We start from the raw sequence: 22,238 nt of genomic DNA on the forward strand, positions 1-22,238 counted from the left end.
CTGTCAACTGTCATAACCAACAGTCCTCCTTTATATTTATTTTAATGAATGACAGCTGACAAGAGGCTGTAGCTCCTGTCAAACACCAAGGAGGCTGGATGAATTGATTGCTGTTTAACACAATTGAAAATCGTTTGAAAACAAACTGAATTTTACCAACTGAAGCAGAAGTTTCCAGCGTTGCTTAGTGTTAAACAAATTAATGACACGTTTACTGTCATTCAAACTTGAGTCCTTCATCAAAGCTACTTTTTTTTTTTTTTACAAGGAAACAGTTCAGCTGCACAGGGTGAATGTTTGGGTTTTCTTGTTGACTCGTTATCAAGTGGAAGGATAATTGCTGATCATGATCATCTGCACTAACAGTTCTGTGATATTGGTTCAGTGTGGGAATCTGTGATGGAGGAACCTGAAGAACAAGAGTGACACCACCTTCATCCTCAAAGTGTCTGAGCCTGTTAGAACAAATGGAAGAAATTAACACCACAAACCCAGATATTTAGAATATTTTAATCTGCATCACTTTGAACAACAAAAATCCCTGTAAACATTACAAAATCAGCACCTGTGTCATCGGAGGAAAGAGTGGTCCTGGTTTAACAAGGAGGAGTGAAGGGTCAACGCAGGCAGATGTTTGAAACCATAAATAACCTGCAGGGAGGGGGGCGGGGTAACACTGGATTCAATTTCCTGTTTTAACAATCAATCAAATCATCTCCCATTTGCTGTTGATCTCCATGAGCGAAAGGAAACTTTCAGACCTGGAGGCTTTAGGTTTGGACTCAGCTGCCCAGCCTCCAGTCACAGACAGCCAGGAGTCTGTGAGCTGCTGCCAAACCTCAACTCTTAATCACTAGTTTGCAGGATCTTTAAATGCAGCTGCAGCGACAAACAATACATCAACACTGAGGAAGTCAGAGACATGAGAAGGCTCATTATAATCAGCAGTGAAGGTTTGTGATCAAACAATAAAAAAAAGGGGCTCCTACACATTTCTGTTTGAGAGATTCACACATTGGGGTCACCAGGACGTCATATTTACCATTTCTTTTCATGCACATAAATGTCACACAATCTGAACGAACAGTTAAAAACATCTCTTCCCATCTGGAGCTGATTTTCCACAACATTTCAGGACGTGTAGGAACCCGCAGGTGAAGCACCCAGAGTCTTTCATCAACTACAGACGAAGCAACAGCACGAGACGTCCCTCGCTCCGTCTCTGTGGAGGTTGTAATAAATTACAGGTGGAGATGAAGAGGAGGGTCTCCTCTCCTCAGGAGGAAGATCAGGGGGGTGGGGCATAAAGAGGAGGCTGGTATTGCTTCAAGTCGGTCAGACGCCAGGCTGAGAGTCTGTGGCATCTTCGCAAGCACCAGAGTTCACATCAGAGAAGATACGAGAGTCAAAGTGTGATTGTTGGTACGTTATTAAAAGGCTTATTTCACAAGAGGAATGCTCGTTACATCACACTGATTGGACATCACATGGACGAGGCAGCACAGTAACATGAGGCCCTGTGACGGACACAGCACACACCAGGAGGAGGGGGGGCACCCAGTCAGAGCAGGGGCAGGGGGTTAAGATGTCATCAGTCGGTCACCACTGATCAGCTGAGAAACAGTCGATTGTTTCTCAGCTGATCAGTGAGCGATCCGTCGGGGATTCAAGGCACAGCAGAGAGGGGGTGTGACGGGTTTCAGAGAAAGTTTTCCCGTCGCTCTTCACTGTGCTTGACTCACCAGCAGACAGACTCCAGGTCAGTGAGCAGCTTCTCACCTGTTACACAGAAACATCTCCAGCCTCTGTGTGTGTTGGACCAAACTAAATATCTGAAGACAAGTTATTGATCACTCAGCTCAACAATCTACAGATGAACGGTTCGCTGCAGCTCTGAATCATAAACGCAAGCCGGTAATATTTGATTCATCTGAATAATCCTGATAATTCTTAGGAGAGGAAAAAACTTGATATATATATAGCAATAACGAAAAATGTGACATTTTCTGAGGAGAAAAATAATTGAATGAATTTCAGCTTTGAGTTCATTTTAAACTTTGTTCCTGAGCTTTTGGCCATACACAGAAAACTTGTTAATATTTCTGATGATTAATTAGGATTTTTTTGACACTCCACAGGCCAAACAACAAATCAACTGTAATTGAAAGAACGAGCTGAGATGAGCCGATATTAAAAAACGGACACTTTTCTACAAATACGACAGTTTGTCCTTCAGCTGAGAAACTACCTGAATGTTATTTCTGGATGTTTCTTCTAATTATAAAAAGGAGAGATTTAGGAAGCAGCCAGATCACAGATGCAGACTGCTGCAGGTCTGACCTGAGCGTCTACACTAACAGCCTTAAAACATCAGCCAGAGCTTCAAATGTGACGACAAACAACTGTCGTCTCTACGCTTACGAGTTCCGGCTGAACGACAGACGACAACGTCCTGATGTGAGGACAGGACGACCTGGACCGGAGGATGAGTGGAGCACAGTGCTGCTGAGGGAGATCTGAACCGAGTCAAGAAAACCTTCGTTAGCATCAGTCTGGGTTTGGTCGAGAGTGACGGAGGCGCCGCTGCAGATGTTCAGGAACCGTCCACCACGAGCAGACGCGCGTCAGACGTCTAAGTCTGCAGAGCTTCCTGCCGTGGTGGAGGTGTGCTGGCTTCTGAGGCGTTAGCACCTGAAGCAGGAGCAGCGTCACAGAGCAGAACCACATCCAGCTGCAGGGGAACCCGACTAACACAGGCTGACCTTTCCAGTGCTGGGATTTACAGGGTTTCCTGTCTGCTGTGAAGGCACCGCGATCGTTGCTTCTCATTTCCTGTTTCCCCCCCCCATTTACTGTACGTCATTATCAATTCTCAGATTTGATCACATGGTTTCCAGCTCCTCCTCCTCCTACATGAGGGAGTTCATGTCTGAAAACAAGTTCACATGTTAAACCCAGGAAATGATCTGTGGAACGATTTCTGAGTCTGGATCCAGCAGAGAAAACAGGAAGTGGAGCTGATTAAATGATGTTGTGATATTTTAACTTGAGCACCTGTGAGTTTAGATCATCAGCGATTCCCGTCTCTGAGCTGAATCTCTGGCTGTGGACAGCCGACCTGACCAACACGACTCTGGGAGAGTTGGTTTTCATTTCTTATCTCTACCGTTTCCTGCAGGAGGATTAAACTAAATCCTGACTTTGATTTAAAAAGGCTTGATGTGTTTGAATATATTTACTTTACAAACACATTGTTTGTTCTCGCCAGGTTTCAACATATCATTGTGTATAAACCTCAGGTTGAAATCCGTTCACACTGATCAACCTGCGGATCATATTCTCCAAGAATCTGAATGTTTTTGTCTCGCTGAAACCTGTGGAGTTGTGTTTGTGTCAGCTGATCCTGCCTCTCTTTCAGCTCCTGAGGGGAAACTCTTCAGTTGCTGGAGGCTTCTTCTCCAGATGTTTCTCTAAGAACATCTGTCTACTGTCTGACTAACTGAGCTTCAACTACAGGTGCCTCAGCTGGATGTGGTGACGTTGCTCTGTGGACGCTCTCCTGTTGTACAGAGACACTGATGTGGCTCTGACTGAGTCTTGTTTAGTTTACACTGTAGAAAAACACACACACCTGACGCACAGGTGGCGGCACACGGAGCCGGTACAAACAGAGTGCAGTCAGTTGTGTAAAGCGGCTGGTGGAGGAGGATTTTGGTCCCTGAAGCTTGAATTGAAAAGCCAGTTGTTACACAGACAGTCACGGGTTTGTGTTCACACACTACAGTACACAGTAATGTACAGATATCTTAAAAACCAGTCAGTTTGGAGGTGGTCTGCACCTTCGGCTGAGGGAAGATTTATGAAGCCAAAGCTCCCGGCCCGACAGAAGAGGAAGATTTGTTGACAGAAGAAAAAAAAAAAAAAATCACACAAAAAAGAGAAACAGATATGAAAAGTGTTTAAAAAAACAGCAACAAAATTCTGCTTCAAATATTCCCAGTTTTCCTGAAGCTTTCTAGAATCTTGACAAGTCGTCTGGATTTCCTGAAGTGAAGGTGTGTTTGTTTGTGTTTGTGTGTAAGGCCTTTGTGTTGCTAATCCACAGGAGGTAGAAGTCTGAGTCAGGCGATCTCCAGCTCCCGCTCGATCCCGACGTACTTCAGAGCATCAGCCTGGCTGTACCTGAAACACACCAAGTGAATGTCCTTCAGTTCAAGCCTAGGTTAAATCTGCATGTTTGTGTTACATCAAAACTCTCATTAATCGGTGTGGCCCTAGTAGGAACAAGGTGTACCTTGTTCCTACTATGGCCACACCGATTAATGGGCTGATTATAGCCATTAGAGAATAATCGTTTATCGGCCAAAAGTCACCCGATAGACGCCGATGTTAACACTTATATTTTCACTAATAAGCAGGGCAGTTGCTAGGAATTCTGGGCCCCCTGAAAGAATATCGGTGTGGGCCCCTCTACCGTATTCATTGCCACCTTCGATTTTCTTGTTTTTCAGTGTTCTTGATGGTGTCTGGTGTAATACACCCAATTTGTTTCCTTTTTTACGATTAACGACTTAACAAGTCACAGTATTATTATATAAATGATGTATTATAAGTTGTCTATTCTATTACACCTCTGATTGCAAATACATTTTCAATTAACCCCTCAACAAATAGGTAGTGGGTATTTCATTGTATTTAACAATCAAGCACTGATATGCAAAAAAACAAAGTGTCCTGGCTCAAGAAGTCTACAGGTAAATATGTAGCATAACTCAAATATATATATATATATATATATATATATATATATATATATATATATATATATATATATATATATATATATATATATATATATATATATATATATATATATACACATATATTTGAGTATATATATTTTTTTTACTATGTTGTTGTCAGCTATTATGGTGTATTTTATTTTATATTGCTATGAAAACAAACAACAACAACAAATCTTTGAACATTTAACTTTTTTGTATTTAGGCTATTCAAATGTCCCACCATAACACATTTTACAAGACCACATTGAACACATCATGATAACGTAACTGACCTTCGTCAGATACTCATAATTACTGAGTGGAACTTGAATGCGTCATAATACAATTCAATGCAGCCTCTGAGTGGGCGCATACTGGAGCACTGTCAGTGCCAGTGACAGTGTGAAACAGTCACACACACTGTAGTAGCCTCCAAATTAGTAACGTTTAGTTATAGCTACTCTAGGAACCGTCACTCTTTAATGAACTGCCGATTTTTTTCTTTTTTTTTTAATGAACTGGCGACTTGTCCAGAGTGTGGCGCGGCCAGGTGACAGCGAGGCTCCAGCCTGCGCCCGTCAAAGGTAGCGTAATGTTACAGGCATTGAATGAACAAGTAGGCAAATTGATTCAGCCACCCTCGGTAGTTTTACTCTCACCATTCTTTGTAAAAAAGTTTTTGATATCCTGGGCCCCTGCTCTGCTGCTCCTACTCCTGGCCTCCTTCTCAACTCTTTTCTGGTGTCCAGACTTATGCTTTTTGGGGGCCATCCCTGGAGTTCGCTCGCGCTCACTTTTTTCCGAGGAGGAAGAACCATGGATGTATATTAACGGGAAGAACGAGCCGCTGTGTGGACCAAACCATTTTTAAGAAGGGGTTAGGGGGGTTATTGAAATGATTAAAATTAAAATATTGTATGACTTGTGGCTTTGTTTTAATTCGGATTCATTTGTATGAATATAGTTCAGTGTATGCATAATCATTTTGTCATAGAGGATACTGGGGGCAGTGTGTGGGCCCCAGCGGGCTGTGGGCCCTTATAATTGTCATCACCTTTCCCCCCTATACGACGGCGCTGCTAATAAGTGCAGGGAACATGACTTGGTTTTAGTGAGAAATTATGTCCTTGTCCTGTCATTTTAAGCTATTGGCAAAAGTAAGGACTCTGGGACTGAGGGAGCATGTGAAAGTAAATGTCTTAATTCATATATAAACTTGCCTTTTATTTCCACAGAGCTGTACTACATTTTCTACATCATTCTGTACTTTTTTTTTTTGCTACAATGATTAGTGAATTTCCATGTCAGTAAATTGAATCTTTAAGATTTAAACTGCCTGAAAACAAGACGACTGATGACATCAGCCTAAGATCAAGGGAACAGGTTAATACAGATGAATTATTTCCCTCAGTAATGTGAGGAGTGTGACAGATGAAGTGAGTTGGTTCAGTCTTTCTTGTCTTACTGACCTGTAGTCGAAGAAGAGCTCCTCTCCGGTCTGGATGGCTCTCTTGGCAAAGATCCCTATCCTGTGATCCCCGTTCACCATCATCACTACAGAACACACACAGCTGAGTGAGCACAGAGGCCAAGACTGTGACTGTGGAGCCACACCATCATCATCACCTTCCTCTTCTTACCTTTTGCATAGCAGTTAGGATTGACAGAGTGGTTGGCGAAGCGGATCTTGTTGCCTTTCCTCGTGGCGTCGACAACAAAGTCTGAAGAGAAAAGAAAAGAGTGAAGAGCTGGAGGGAAACTCAGACACAGGCTGCTCCATCATGGTAGAGACCAGAGTCATTTAATACAATTACTCTAACTCTGGAAATGCATTGTATTTTAAAATGGAAAAAACTAAACTAAATAAAAACTCAAACCTCAAACAAAGTGCTGTGTCTCTGAAGTGTTAAGTTAAAGATATCAAGTGTGGAACAGCAGCTAGACAGGACATGGTCTCTTCTGACTGACACCCAGATGTGTATGTTAAGGTTTTACCATTACAGATGTGGTCCTTAGATCAACTATTTTTTGTTATTTTATAGAGAGAAAAGAATAGGTAACAGAATTCCTAAACTCCTTTACTTTCTAATTTTCTTATGCAGCCAATCACTCACACTTTAAAATGTTCTGTCCTCAATTGTAACTGTGTGTGTGTTGTACAGTGCTTCCATGTGTGTAAAAGCGCTGGCCAACCCTCCAACACACCAGAGAGAGAGAGAGGTGCAGTAGACAACGGTGAAAACGTCTCAATCAGAAACAGTTGGTGAATGAGCAACAGATCTTTTATGTTGCAGGAACTCTATTGTTCTGATTTCGTCTTTATCAAGTCCAGTGGTTTCTGCAGGTGGAAGTGTCCCTGAGATGTGGTTGAGTGTAGTGAGTTTAATCATCAGATCATTTAATTATTTTAATGCATCAGGATGTGTATCAAACAACATCGCTGTATATCCAGGCCTGATGTTTTAATTTATTGATTCAGGGTCATTTACTACTTCCATACGTCCATCCTGAAGCACTGTACCACTTTAAGAGCCTGAAAACCAAAAACCTCCTCTGAGATAAAAACACCAGATTGACAAGAAAACCTCAGGCTCCCATAGAGACTACATTGAATTATTATTATTATTATTATTTATTTAAAAAGGACAGTGTGCAGTGACATCAGTTATTGAGACAATAAAAAGATGGCTGCACCAGATTTAGCGGAGCCGCTAATTTCCATCTGTAGTCCTGTAGCGACAAACATGGCAATTACAATTTGACAGACAAACGGTTACGACAAACATGGTGTGTGTGTGTGTGTTGTACCATTGTTGAGGTTGAAGAGGAAGCTGCACATGTACTTGTCATAGACCTTGCCTCTGCGGTCTGCTTCATCCTGAGAGATTATCTGCAAACACACAGGTCACTCGTTATTTTCATACACAGATTTGAATTATTAAAAATAGTTTCAGACATTATTGTCTCCTGTTGAAGAAGCCTTTTCTTCTTGTTCTTTTACACTTTATAAACTTATAAAGGACAGAAAGAGAGTGCATCTAAACAATCTCAATTTTGTTCCGTCAAAAGTGCAAACAAGCAGCAGCAAGAATAAAATAGAGTCTAAGGGTGAATTCAGTATTCAGACATGTGGCTCGTTTGCTTTGTTCTGATTCAGGGGCTAAAACAATACAGTTGTTGCGTTTTTCTTTTGGGTTGTTTGCGTTCGCATGGTAACAGTCCCCCACGGTCCAAAGTCCAAAGTCGTAAACGAATGCCATGGGTCAGTTGTGTCGGTTGCTCAGTTGATTACATTCTCACTGCAGACGAAACCTCCAGGGCTCGAATGGAAGCGAGCCGAGACCAGACCACCGCTCCTTGGTGATCTCTTGTTTTATCCTGCATCCCAGCGCAATCGCTGTGTTCACATCTGCCCAAACAAACTGATCTTTGAGGTTAAACGCTCCCTGTTTCGGAACAGCTGCTCCAAACGAGCCAGGTCTGAATACACCTTGAATGACGGAGCTGTACAGATCAAATGAAGACGGTGAATCCACCGCTGTTCTGTGGCCGACAGGTGTCTTTACATCTGAATTTTTCTTTAAAGAGGAACTATGCAGGATTTGTAGCTTAACGATGCTATATTTATACCTTCATTAAACAGCTTCGGAGTAATTGTGCTGGTTAAATCAATGACTTGTTACTAGTTCCAGGAGAATGGAGGCTCTCTGCCTTCCACCTAGCGTCTCTTGGCTGAAAACCAACCCTGTAAGATCAGAGCCTCCGACCCGGTGTCCCAGCTCTCGTCTCTACAGCACCGCCACACAAATGTAACGCGCCCCGTAACCCATAATCTCTTGTTTGTGACAGATAAGACGAAACAGATATACATTGTAACATTGTATATGATATATAATGTTATCTATCGCTATATTGACGAATTTCTCGCCGGATTCGTTGTAAACAAATGCACATGGAGGAGAGGAGGGTTAGCAACACAGAGGAGAAGAGACGGGACTTGCATAGTTCCTCTTTGTCTGCAGCCAGGAGACAGACACAGTGAAGTCTTACCTCTCCACAGTACTCAGAGATGAACTCGTTTTTCTGGACTGGCTCTTTGATGAAGATGCCCCAACCTGCCACGTCTGATGGAGCCAGCAGCAGGTGCTGCAGACACAGGGAGGAGACATTTAGTGTCTGAGCTGACGGTGTGTTTGTGTTTGTGTATATTTTCCTGCTGGACATGAAGATGTTTGTTCAGTAAAAAGCTGCTGCCAGAACTAGGGTTTGTGTGGGAGTGTGTCACCTTCTTGGCTCCTCTCTGGATGGAGCAGTTCTTGCAGGACACGTTCTTGCTGTCCCAGTGGTCTGCGGCGCCGCAGGTCAGGCAGAGGTCGGGGTCACACTCCCTCACTGCCAAGTAGCAGGGGCACTGCTTGGTGTTACACTGGGCTTTGCACCGACAACCCGGGAAACGGTTCTGACCTGCATCCATCAAGCGGGACATTGATGTGGAAATATTAGACACAGCAGAGTGATTTAAGTGTTTTCGTAGTAAATTACGTATGTGTGTGTTCTTACACTCAGAGCTGCACTGGCAGAACTTTTCACAGAAGTTTTGAGCGGTGATGCAGGGACAGGAGGAGTCACAGGGCTGCCGTGGGTGGTCACATGGCTGGTAATTATACACGTGATTGGACGAGCCATCTGTACGGGGATGCACAAGACACTGGTTGATATTGGTTTTCAAATCAGTGGATTTCTGCATTTTACCGGGTTAACGCAGGATTCCTGGAGCTTTAACAGACTGGGTGACCTCTGACCTTTCTTCAGCTGGATCTTCCTGCAGTGAGTCGCCCACAATCTGTGTTTCCTCTTCTTCTTTCTTGGCGGCGTGTCCTCGTCTTCAGCAGGAGCCCGAGCAATGATGCTGGACTCCTTCACTCTGAACTCATACACCTGAAGATAGTCAAGATAACATGTTAGACTGTGTGTCCTCAACAAAACAAAGCACTTGTCTTTGTTTACAGGTTGTTCTAGAGAAACTGTAAGTCTGACAGAAAGACAATAAGCTGCTGTCAAGTGTCAGACTTCATGACAGCTCACCTGTCTGCAGGTCTTGGTGCCGATGAGCCGAGCGATGGCGCAGTAGTTATCATAGTAGGTCCCGATGAGAACCCTGAACAGAGAGGCTTCGGCTCCGCTCCACTCCACAGCTTCAGCCTCATCAGACAGCTTCATCTTCACTGGAGTCTGACACCGGGAGTTACCCTCTGCACACACACACAATCATTTTCCACTGTCAGGGTTCCCACTCTTTTCTTGAAATCATTTTCCAGGACATTTCCAGCTGCTACAGTCTGACAGACATACACTAATACAGCCCGCGTCCCATTCATGCTGTGGAGAAATTTCCTTTTCCACAGTTGTAACTTATTTTGTACATGATTGTTTCTATGTTTATTCCTCTCTCATCCCCAGAAGTCTGATTTATAGAGGTGCAGTCTGTGGCTCTAACTTCTCCATGAAATAATCTCTCTGCTTAGAAATTATGACAAATTTATCATAGAACAGTGTAAACATGTTGTTTTGTTTTTAAACTACACTGCTGCTCCTCTGTCTGTCACTCAGCAGAGAAAACCCTCATGATCCCCGTCCAACACTAGAAACACTCATCAACTCAAAGTCTCTAGTTTTCTTTGGAAAAGAAGTCGATAGCAGGGTCTGAAAAAGTCAAACAGAGCTCTGGTAGCTGATGTCACTGTGATAAATCATTTTCCAGGACATTTGGAACCCTGACTGTGGGTGTATGAGCCACAAACCTCAGGAACTAAATGTGTGACTTTGCCACAGCTCAGAGACCAAGTTGATATGAATATACTTTTTGATGGTAGTCATGGTGACTCAGGTTCAGGTTTGCAGGGCTGACAGACAGCGAAGGAGCTGCCGACTCATCATGACTGAGAGAGAGATCGTACCTGAGCTGCTGGTGTTCTCGTCCTTCTTGTCTTCGTCGTCTTTGTCGTTGTCTCGCTCGTTGTCTCGCTCATTGTCCTGCTCATTGTCCCGGTCGTCATCTTTGCTGCCCTCGCGCTCGCTGTCTGTGTCTTTGGTTTCCGAGGAAACGGTGGGGGTGCTGGGCCGGCTGCTGCTGTTGCTGTTGCTGTTGGGCAGTCGTCCTCGGCGCCTGCCCACTATGCGTTTGGAAGGCGTCTTGGGCCGCTCCGCCACCACGCCCGCAGGGTACTCCCTCACCATCCCTTCCTGAGTAAACCACCGTACCACAGTGTCAGTTAATTAGAGCTGTAGTTAAAGACTAATTTCAGTCATCACTACATGGGCAGATTGTTTTCTGGTTAATTTCTTTTTCTTTTAAATCAATAAAAATGAGAAAATGCCAGTTGCAACTTCCCTCAAACCAAAGACGAAAAGATTCATGTTTACCATCATGTGTGACAAGAACAAGCATCAAATTCTCACAATTAAGATAGAAATAGAAACAAAATTCAAAAAACTATTTAATTGAAAAAACAGAGACTGGTCAGAACTTTAAAGGTGTACAGAAAAGAAAAATGAATTTGATTCCACTGTGGGTCTTAACATTAGTGTAATAACTCATCTATCAGACGATGTAGCACGAACTATGGGCAAAATTCTATTTTTGATTAAATCTGGGATAAAAGTGTGGTATTTTTTTTCGCATTGGATAATGCAGGCACATTATGAACGAATTATGCGTCACGTTGCTCACGATTCATCAGCCACTGATATTGGATCCGTTATCCGTCAATCAAACGTCTGAGACACACACACACACACACACACACACACCGAGCTCGGTCTCGCACCAAACATTGAATATCCCGCCCGCTATGACAACCAATCAAATTTGTTTTCCTAACTCGGGTAAACTTGCGCGGCAACTCGTGGAAACTCGTAGTAGGAGGCGCAACAAACAGGACAAACGGCCATTTCTGAACACCTTTAATTACACGCGAGAAGTATGTTTCTTCATTTTTTCAAACTCAAATAAACCTCTTCCACTGCTGTGACCTAATACAAAGATAGAATCTACACAACTGATCTGACATCAGTGGACTCACCTGCACCAGGTACATGTGGCAGTCGATGCCACAGGGTTTACTCTCCACCAGGTTCTCCAGGTTCTTGCGCTTGTAGGTGTTTGGAGTTGCATGGAAAGCTGAAGGAGACAGGAAACAGAGGAGATGAGTTTCCTCAGGCCTTTGGAGGAGCCAGTTGAATCTCAAAGTTTCACACATGGTCAGATTCTACAGAGCACAGTTTCTGTCTAAATCTCTTCCAAAAACAGGAAAAAAACTATCCAAATGTGCAGTCAATTAACTCAAGTCTATTAACAAAGCCAAATGTCTGTTTGTGGCACGCTTTTTACAAGGCGGCTCTAATCGTGCAGCGTTTTCTCTTGAAGTGCAGAGCTTTGTAAAGCTCTCAGTGCACGCTTGCTTTAGTAAGTTAATAACGTTTCCTGATTAAAAGTCTCTGTGTTATTGCCGGCTGTCTGAGAGGAGTTTGTACTCACGGTGGAGGAAGCAGTCGTATTTGAAGCAGCGTCTGCAGAACAGAGTGTGGAAGGAGTGCAGGCTCTGTTCGCGCTGCACCGAGCGGGCGTTGGGACCGTCGATGTTTGGCGTGCACTCGGGTGGCAGAGCGCCGGGCAGCTGCTGCTCTGTCAACTCCTTGTACCTGAAACACACACACATCCACATCAAGGTTGAGAGCCATCAGTCATGAGCTGAGCGGGATCTTCCTGGGATGCACATGCACTCACCAAGGTTTCTACAGTTTCTACAGTTTTCAAATACAAAGACCATAATGCATCCTATCAATCAAGCCCATCATTGCTCCTCCTGTTCTATGCTTAGAGAATAAACAGACTGAGAGAATAAAGGCGACTCATGACTCATCCCAGAGCTGTACGCAGAACAATCAATGTTTTATAAACTATTTTAGATAAAAACATGTGCTTTTAAACCCCTCCCTGTGACATATGGACTCCACATGACCCCTCATTTCTGTTGAATTGAATGAATTAAATAAACTGAAATTCATGACTAGCTATTGATTGACATACAAACAAACCACTAACTTTTCTTTGAGCTCTTCGGTGGAGCCCTTGTCGGGGAACATGGAGGAGATGGCTTCAAAGATCTTGTCGGAGGGAAACTTCTTGCTGCTGTCGTTGCTGGTTCGGCCTGCAGACGACACACGGGGCACAGACACAACAACCAGGTCAGTGAGTGTCAGTCATCCAGGTCTCAAAAGACCTGATACAGGCGTGAGCAAAGAGGAACCGTTACTCTAGTCTTCCTACTACCGTTTATTCTTTCATCAACAACAGACTGACTCCTAATGGTGAATGGAAAATACTGAATTGAATTAAATCCTTTTGAAGTTTCCCAGTTTTCACATAAGACACCAAAACTTTCTAACCACACCTTAATAACACGCTAGACACAAAATTACAGTCAGCCAAAGGATCTGAACATTTAACTCAGCTGCAAACTCTACGTTTCCTGTCAAGTCTTCTGGTCTGACTTCATTCTGGTTGTCTGTGAAAACACAGATCAAGTTCTGCGTGATCTCACAGGATTATCTGAGTGTTTGTAATCAAAACAAGTGTGCTTTGATTTCTGTCCATTTCAGACACTCCAGGAAAAGATGCAGGGCCAGATTCCCGCACTACTGTGCCCTTGAGAACAGAGTGAGAGGAAAATGAAATGGAAATTTCTCAAGGTCTTAAGATTGCACCACATTTTACATTAAGATTAGGCAAAACTGAGAAAAGTACCTTAAGGCCATGTTTGTTCTGCTCAGTTAACACAATTACCACAAACACTCTCCCACACGCTAAACATGAGAGCTCAGTGTAGTTGCCCACTTCGCCTCAGCAGTTTATAATCCAGCCTTGAAAGAATCTATCCAAAACAATATGTGACCAAGAGCTGCAGCTGTTGGGAGGCACTGATGTACACTGCCTGTTCCAAAAAAAAGTCACCACTTGGATTAAACTAAGCTAATAGATAAGAGCCTCCCATTGATAATTACTGTATGGATGATTATGTTTCAGCTATGTTTCAACTTATCTAACCCTAACTGATGCAGTCTCATTTCTTAAACAACCATGTCAGAAGAGAGGACACATCCTGTGGTCGTGGAAAAGATGTTTATTTGTTTATTTTAATTGGATCCCCATTAGCAGCTGCACAACAGCCACTATCTTCCTGGGTCCACCCATGTTCATCTGTTTCAGAAGAGTCAAATTATTGGTTTGCATCAAACAAATAAAACATCTAAGGAGTTTGCTGAGACTACTAAAATTAAAAGAAATGTGGTTCAATGGGACAACAGAGTCCAGACCTGAACCCTGTTGAGAATCTTTGAAAAATGAATGCAACTCTGGACGGAAATAAATGTTGTGAAATTGCAGATGCTAACTGAAACGATGCCACAGCGAATGCGTGCTGTAATCAAAGCTAAAGCCAGTCCAACGAAATATTAGAGTGTGTGACTGGATCTCAGTGACAGACTCACTCTCGTTGTTCAGGAGCCCGTCCTTGCGGGGGTCCTCTGGGTGCTCCTTGCCGTCACAGATCTCCATCTTCTCCACCTTGAAGTCCTGCTCTTCCTCCTCCTCCTCGTCCTCGTTGTCGCTGTACTGGGACAGAGCGTTGACCAACTCCACAAAGATCTCGTCGTTGATGAAGCCGCACTCTGCGCCACACAAACACGTATCAGAAGTCTTCACAGAGCACAGCGGCATGCTTCTCCGTCTTTCATTGTCCAGTTTGTCACAATGCAGCGTGTCACCATCTGGCTGATTACTTTCCAACAGTGTCATTTGACTGTTTGACTCACATTTGTCATGAGGGTTAGAAAAATGATCACTGATTATAATCACTGCAGTGTTTTGGGGTCTTACAAGTTTTTAACTGAATAATACTCCAACTGGGCTTCCTAAAACTCTTTTTCTCACTCTCTTTACATGTTGTAAACACTGTTGGTTTTTTTGCTGAATACTCATCAACACAATATAGGGTTTTTTGAGTGCAGCAAAACTTTATCTGTAGTAAACTGGTGACACATTTTCAACCAGTGAGACGCTCTCCTCATTATATTCCATACAGCAACCTGTATTGTTTACCCCAGTGTCCACTGACTCACCTCTGTCTCCATGCACTTTGCCATCATAGTTCTTAATGAGCTCTTCTATGAAGGTGCCATCCTGATCCAGAATCTCATCTCCCATATATGGGATGTTATGAAGCACCGTCTCATCCTCCACCTGGTGATAAAACAGTTCACACACACACAGTTAAAACTGTCCAAACCGTTGACATGTACTGTTAAGCATTTATAAAACATTGACACTATCAATTCACTACATTTCCCAAAAGTTGATACACACCATGAAGTTCTGCTGCAGTGGTGACCACGAGTACATGACTGGGACCGAGGCCACGGCGTTGAGCGTCTTCAGGGGGATGACCTGCCTGGGGAACTCGGAGAAACCGCTGTCCACTGTACACTGAAGAGCAACACAGAGAAGAGTTAGGACTCTTCCTCTACACCTTCACAAGAACTTGACTGACAGATCAGTGCAGAAAGGACACAGTTAATCCACCAACCTCTCTTGTTCCTCTTAAAGAGCCGACAGACGTCATGATGTGAACAGGCTGGATTCGCCTGGTTTGCCACTCTTGATTCAAAATGTCAGTGCGCTCCTTGATTTTCTGACGGTTGGTGTTGAACATGCTCTGAAAGAGTTCAAATACATTTGAATCAACTCTAAAGAAAAAAAGACAAAGAGCCAAAGCCTGGCTAAAAAAAAAAAGCTGGTGAGGTCGTTCCCCACCAACACAGATCACTTGAGGATCCCTACTAAAGCACACACTGACAAACAGTAGCTCACACAGATACGAACAAACAGAACAATAGAAAAAGACTGGACTGCTTTGTTGGATTTGAGCCGACTTCCCCAAAACATTAGCAGTGTGTGGACTTTACCTTGACCTCATCAGCCCGCCTGAAGCGCTTGAGCTGCCGAAGCCTCATGTATTCAGACTTCGCCCTCCTCTTCCAGCAGGCAGGACCTTTCTCCGAGCGCTTCCCTGTGAGCACCATGATCAACCTGCAGCTACACAGAAGGGAGAGAAGGTTTATGCACCACATGTTTTCACTCTTCACCAGGACTTGTGGGGGTGACAACAACAACGTGACCGCCTGCAGCCCTGCTTCTCATTAGCTCGTTTTTGTCAAGCTTCTCATATAGATTCAAAGTTGAAACATTTGAGACTGTCCAGACACTTTCTGCTTGGGAACAAAACACAGGCTCAAAGGACTAACTAAGTATATACAAAAAACGGCCTCCTATTTCACTGGAGCGAGCCTCTACAGCCGAGCAACCTGTGTTGTCACTGACCTTTTAAACGGGAGATGGCGGGGGACAAAAGGATTCTGATTGAAATGTGTTGCAAAACTCACATGCTGATTGACTACACTGATTCTTTGGAAAACCAACCATCATTCAACTTCTTATCGTTACATTATGGAGTTGAACAGCACAACACCAACTACTAAATAAAATGTATTATTGATATCTTTCTTTGGTTTAACAAAGTACAGAGTAATAAGTGTTTATGCAGCATCTGTGACTAGGCATTAACAACTTTGTTTGGGTAGGGACGAATTACCTCTCAAAATCTCTATTGTGTTCATATTTAGAAACTGAATATGTTGAATCTTTTGGACGAGGTACAAGAGTTTTTCTTGCCATTTTGTAAAATAATTTAGGTTAAATGTGAGCACATGTCTGAAGTCTGGTACACTTAAGTGTAATTGCCTCAAATCATGTAAAAAAAAAGAGTTTGATAATCAGGCTTAACTGCCATTTCATTTTGGTTTCTCTATTAAATCTAAAGAAATATGTGATGTGATTCAGATAAAGGAGCAGACTGAAAGAGGAGATAAGAACAATAATTTCAAGTACAGGGCGATTTTCCTATATGAAAATCACCCTGTACTTAGTTCTTACTTCTTTGTGCTTTGACATTGAAAATGGTTCAGGTGCAGGTGACAGGATTTTCCTGACCCCTTTGCCAAATCTGCCGTCAGGGAAGTTGAACAGGAAGTGTTGTCTTTTGTTCTTTATGTAAACTGCAACAGTTGTTTGTTCATGTGTCGCGTCAAGATCCATCTACCACCCTGGGAGTCAGTGAGCCGCTGCCTCCCAGCCTGCCTGGCCTGACTCTAAGCTCTTTCTTTCAATTAGACATGGCAGACAGCTGTCATGGAAACATCCTGGTAAACTGTGTGTCACATTGTGACATGTAGAGATTTGTCCTGGAACAACACATTTTTCCACATTCAATCTTCCAATCACGTCTCTTTATGACGAGGAGCAGGTACAATAACATGAGAACAGAGTTTCAGCAGATGTAAACATGTTACATTATTACACTCTTCCTGCAAATAAGATTTTACAGAAATACCTAATATCTAGTCTGCTCTAACTGATATAAAAGGGTGTGCAGAATATTATTACATCTTGACAGCTCCAAAAATAGCAGCCTCCAAAACAGTCTCAACAAACATGAATGTGAAAACTTTCATGAAGGTAGTAAAATTACAAGTTTGGTTACAAGAGTGGCCCTCACACAGACATCTGGTGGAAGGGTACTGCAGTCAAATGTACCACTAAATACTCAATGGGAAGAGATTTTCTTTAAGCCTTAATATTTTGGTATTTTATATTTAATCAAACAACAATCGATGGTTCAAGCTTCTCAATAGTGTGGATGTGCTTTCACTGTTTAATATCTTAGTAAACTGAATACCTTTGAGTGTTGAGCTGAACAGTGAATGTATGCCCTTACTTTCAAACACTTTTCTCAATCAAACTGTAATACACTTCAACTACACAACAACGAAACTGTTCAATACAAGCAACAAAATGTTTGACTCCGTCCAGACGGTGGTTACGTAGGTAGACAACAACTGGACGGACTGGCTACAAATAACCAGCAAACCCGCAGCTAACGATAGCTTGCTGGTGTCGTGCCAACTTTGTATACCCCCCTTCCTCCCCCTTTCTAAAAAAAAGGATTTCCCCTCGCAAACAGACCGATTCACCCTGGTCTAAATTACAGGGGAAAGTGTCTCGTTCACAAATCTTGGTCTACACACTCTGTCATAAATGTTTCCCTCCCTGGAGCTACGCCGATAAAGTTGAGGAACCATTTCTCATAGACTAATACAAAATTTGGCACGAAACCCCGGCGAGCTAGCTAACAGTTGGTTAGTTAACAAAGATTGAGGCACATCCATAAAGCATCAAGATCAAACCCGGGCCATTTGAATCGCGACAAAAGAGCTTAAAACAAAAACACCGGCACTGACAGCTTCCCTCACCTGCACAGGAGGCTCAGTCCTCATTCAATGGAGTTATTCGGGATCGATATGACAAACACAGGCAAAGTCGTCCTTTGTTGTTCGGGATTAGCTCGCTTCGTGTTCCGGCTAGCTGTAACGTTAGCTCGTCGGCTAGTTAGCAGTTAGCCCAGGAGGAGGGAGCGACTCACTTTGCGCTACACCGGCTTTACGTACCCGGAGTCTGCAAACACAACAAGCCGCTGTTCCCCCCACTCTGGACCTGGCTTCAGCACCGGTGGCAGCGCGTTTTGGATGGGAATGACAATGTTTAATTTCACACTGCCTTCCTTGTCTATTTTTTGTGACAATTTCAATGTTTCCGCCTCGGCGCTGCTACGGTTCAAACTGCTCACCGTCTCACACTCACCGCCCACTACGGCTGCAGCAGATTCAAGAGGCGCCAAATGTTTGAGCCAATCACAGAAGCCGACGTTAGTTTTTCTCAGTGTCGTGAAACGCGACAGGTTGGGCTGCATCTAGGCGCTAGCCAATGGGACTTAAGGCTGAGGTGGGGGCCCTGTAACGGGGACATGTGGATAGGTCTTCTTTGTTCTCTCATCTGTCAACGAAATAAAAATATAAAAACTGAGCAGTTTGTTTTACAGCGGCAGTTCAAACACCCTTACTTATTTTCCCCCTATCTACCAGTGTCGGGAAGGTATGTCAGTTGTCAGAATCGTGTCGGTGAACTGTAAACATTGTGCTACTCGGGTTAAGTCAAACATGTATTTCTAGCTGACAGCATTTTGTTCATTTCACGGACAGGTGGAGAAACATGGCCCCATTTGTTTTCTTTGAGTCGTGCTCTAACAAACCCTGTCACCTCGCAGAGTCTCAATAAACAGGTTGTGCCTCCTCCACCTGCCTCCAGCTCTGCTGACAGCTCAGGTGGGGGCAGTGGGGCACGAGCGCGGGCGACAAATCTTGACCTCGCGGCTCCGATGTTTTAGCGGTAAAATAAAAGCCACAAAAGCGCCAGTTTGTTCAGAAAACACAAGCGAAGGATGTGAACCGAGAGAGTTTGTTGAATGAATACAATTCTGTGTCCGGCAAGGGCAAGGGTCGGCGAGTTTATCAAGCACCGCCCCTTCTATCAAGTCATTGGCTAGCGTCGTGTTGCATTCACGACCCACGGAAATATAGGGAAAACATAATTCATGAGGTATCTTACAGTAGTTCCATTTATTTATCGGCACACAAAAGTCATTGAGAAATTATCTTTATTAAGTGGGTGCAACGGATTTTTGTTATTATCAGTAATTTGTTATCGCCCATTAAACTTTCAGCACATTTAGATCTAATCTAGATCACTGACCTTCACCTCTTATTGTGAAAAAAGATCAAAATCAGTGCCACCTCAGTTAGGCTATGTCTCAAACCTCGTACCTCTATGTAGACTCCTGTCAATAAAAAAGCTGATAAAGTAATATTTCTCTGCATCTTTTGACATTTCCTCCATTTGACCAGCAGGGGACGTCACATCATTGATCTCAGATCTGATCTGTTATTCAATTCATTTGAGGGCAGACACTAATTTTCAATTATGTGGAGAGCACAGAGAAAAATAAATAACATTAAACAGTCAAAAACACAAAGCACATCCAGGAAAAAACAACACAAAACATAAATCAAACATCATTAAAGTTCAAAATTAGAGACACTGTTAATCATAGTTTTGCACTGGCCCAACGTAACAATTGTACTGAGTTTAAGTGTATTGTAAATTGATTCAGGTAGCCTATATGCAATGGAGAAACTAAAAGCACTTTTGCTAAAACGGTGTCCCAGATAATCACTATTTTTTGTGTGACCAGTTTAATAAATTGCTGAGATAAGATGACATGTTTTGTTGAACAGGTATCGGTGAATTTCCTGCCTGATACATGAAAGTGCCAAACCCACCTTACATATAAAATACAGTAATGGGTGGATAAACTGTCACCAGTGATGACTCTGAGTGATAGTCCATTGATGAGTCCATTGGAGGTTTGTACCTGTCTGTGTATTTCCTAAGATTTATAACAGACCACAAACAGGGAACAATGCGAGGTGTATGAATATGTATAGCTACCTATTTCATTCACTGGGAATTTTGTTTTGCACACCCCTGCACTGTATTATGGCAGCGGAGGTGATAGCCAGAGTCTCAGAGAGGCCAGCTCCATCAAACTGACAGTCATATAAAACCTCTCATGTTTAGTCTGTCAAACAGCCCCAGGAAATTAAAGAGCATGTTCTAAGAAGTTCACCCAGCATCATCAACAGGAAACACCCTTTGCTCTCTGCACCTTTGTTTGTGGTTTTGAAGGCACTGCAGTGCTGACTGTTACTGGAAGATACCTCAGATGTGGATGACGTCAGTAGCTTTAGACAAGTGAGTTGAATGACCACAACAGCTGAAGAAGCCTTGTTCTGTTCATTTGCAAAATGCTATTTCTGATCCAATGATCTTTAACTTCTTTGTGCAAATCCATCTCTTGCATTCACTTTTTGACCATATCCTTGGACCTTGACCTGGAAGAACACTGGAAGTGCATACAAAGGTTATGAATAAAGTGATTGCACGCAGGACGCAATGAGAGGCTGCGATCCAGTGCACCAGGACATGCAACCACAAGGGTCATGGGATTCAATCATGGACTGCTGCAGTTAGGACTCACCCCATGTGTGAGCCACAGTTTGTATTCAGATCAACCCAAGATGTTCACAGAGGAAGGGGTCGACCTCACAGAGAAACTCGATCATCTCTGAACTGGCAGCTTCACCTTTCTTCCTCACTGTGTCGATAATAAAACGAGCTTTGTCTCCTCTGTTCATCATCTTGTCCACTGACTCCACCTCAGAGTCAGTTATCACCTTCCTCTCCATCAGTTTGTCCAGCAGACTCTTGAGAACAGGTTCTGATATTGCATCAATGAAGCTGCTCCTTGTGTCCAACAGCTTCTTGTTGTTCAGAGGACTTGGCTCACAGGATCTTTTCACCCCAGTAAATGAAAGACAAACTCTTCTTTCCCAGACACAGTGGGAGCTGTTGGTGTCTTTCAAAACAAGCTTAATATGTTTTATGATTTTTTCTAATGCGATCTGGAATGATGGAAAGAAGTTGTTGTAGTCATCACTGTAAAATTCAGCTTGTTGTGGTTCAACGTGCACCGAGTCGTCTTCAGGACAAGTGGACAGGGTGTACAGCTGATCTGGCTGCAGTTTACAGTGTGGAGACGTCTCTATGTACCTCTCGTTCCCAACTAACTTCTTTCTGGTGCGCTGCACATCCTGCAGAGAGACATTTTTTGGTAGCAACAACACATTGATCAGAGATTCATCATCAGGATCAGTGGAGGGTCTGTAGAACAGCAGAACCAAGGCTCGGACTGGGACAGCTGGTGAGTCTTCATCCTTGACGTTACCGTAACCAGAAAAGCCAGTGATGTTTATAATGACATGAGTGTCTGTTATCTTATGAGGAGTGATGAACTCGATGTTGTCATCGTTCACATGAGCAACTGACAAGAACCGACATCCTCCTGTGGATCTGATCTCACAGTGTGGGAGGTGAAGCTGACACACAGACTGCTGGACACATGTGATGTCAAACAGGGGTCCTGCAGGTTTCTTGTGGTGTTGAGCCAGTAGCCTCCTGTTCCAGGGGACCATGCTGTAAACCACGGTCCCTTCTCCCTCCATGTCAAACAGCAGGCCTGTCACTCTGCACTGGTACAGGCCTGGACGGGAGCACTGGAAACTGTAGCTTTCATTGTCGTCTTCATCATCAGTGATGTCAGGTGTAAACTCCTCATAGCTGGTTGGTAACATCATGTCAGGTAAACTTTGAGTTCGTGTTAAAGTCTTGTTGTTAGCAGAAGTTACCTGTCTAAGTGATGGAGAAAGAAGCAAACAGCTGGAGTCAGTTCTATTTAGACCAGGACTTGAAGAGGAGCTATGGAGCTGATGAAAGGCTGGTAGGGTGTTTGTGACTGAGTAGTTAGCAGCTGTAGCAGATTCCTCAGT

The 22,238-nt window shown here is 43.4% G+C and overlaps 2 protein-coding genes across 2 annotated transcripts; both read right to left on the reverse strand.

The window, feature by feature from the left end:
- Nucleotides 1–3,565: 3,565 nt before the first annotated feature.
- On the reverse strand, nucleotides 3,566–18,564 carry ezh2 (enhancer of zeste 2 polycomb repressive complex 2 subunit). Its single transcript, XM_083995436.1, has 19 exons — nucleotides 18,405–18,564; nucleotides 15,807–15,936; nucleotides 15,428–15,556; nucleotides 15,208–15,327; nucleotides 14,964–15,084; nucleotides 14,334–14,513; nucleotides 12,889–12,994; nucleotides 12,322–12,485; nucleotides 11,867–11,964; nucleotides 10,742–11,027; nucleotides 9,870–10,036; nucleotides 9,587–9,722; nucleotides 9,345–9,470; nucleotides 9,070–9,248; nucleotides 8,835–8,930; nucleotides 7,593–7,674; nucleotides 6,425–6,505; nucleotides 6,254–6,338; nucleotides 3,566–4,182 (listed from the first exon to the last, which is right to left on the reverse strand). The coding sequence occupies exons 2-19, from the start codon at nucleotides 15,921–15,923 to the stop codon at nucleotides 4,122–4,124; spliced, it is 2,334 nt and encodes a 777-aa protein (XP_083851562.1). The 5' UTR covers nucleotides 15,924–15,936; nucleotides 18,405–18,564; the 3' UTR covers nucleotides 3,566–4,121.
- Nucleotides 18,565–20,915: 2,351 nt separating this feature from the next.
- On the reverse strand, nucleotides 20,916–22,043 carry LOC311003547 (caspase recruitment domain-containing protein 8-like; the record flags this gene model as incomplete). The annotated part of the gene is made up of 1 exon (XM_083995314.1): nucleotides 20,916–22,043. One exon carries the CDS (start codon nucleotides 22,041–22,043, stop codon nucleotides 20,916–20,918), a length of 1,128 nt encoding a protein of 375 aa, XP_083851440.1.
- Nucleotides 22,044–22,238: the final 195 nt, after the last annotated feature.

Source organism: Trachurus trachurus (genome assembly GCF_905171665.1).
Source record: "Trachurus trachurus genome assembly, chromosome: 20".
Taxonomy (NCBI): Eukaryota; Metazoa; Chordata; class Actinopteri; order Carangiformes; family Carangidae; genus Trachurus; species Trachurus trachurus.

Bases quoted from the DNA above. Each gene is read 5' to 3' on its own strand.
- ezh2 (XM_083995436.1), bottom strand. From the start codon at position 15,923: ATGGTGCTCACAGGGAAGCGCTCGGAGAAAGGTCCTGCCTGCTGGAAG. The intron at 15,085-15,207 runs GTGTGTATCAAC...TTTTATCACCAG, and splicing joins CACTGCAGCAGAACTTCATG to GTGGAGGATGAGACGGTGCT. The intron at 4,183-6,253 runs GTCAGTAAGACA...GGTGTGTTTCAG, and splicing joins GAGCTCTTCTTCGACTACAG to GTACAGCCAGGCTGATGCTC.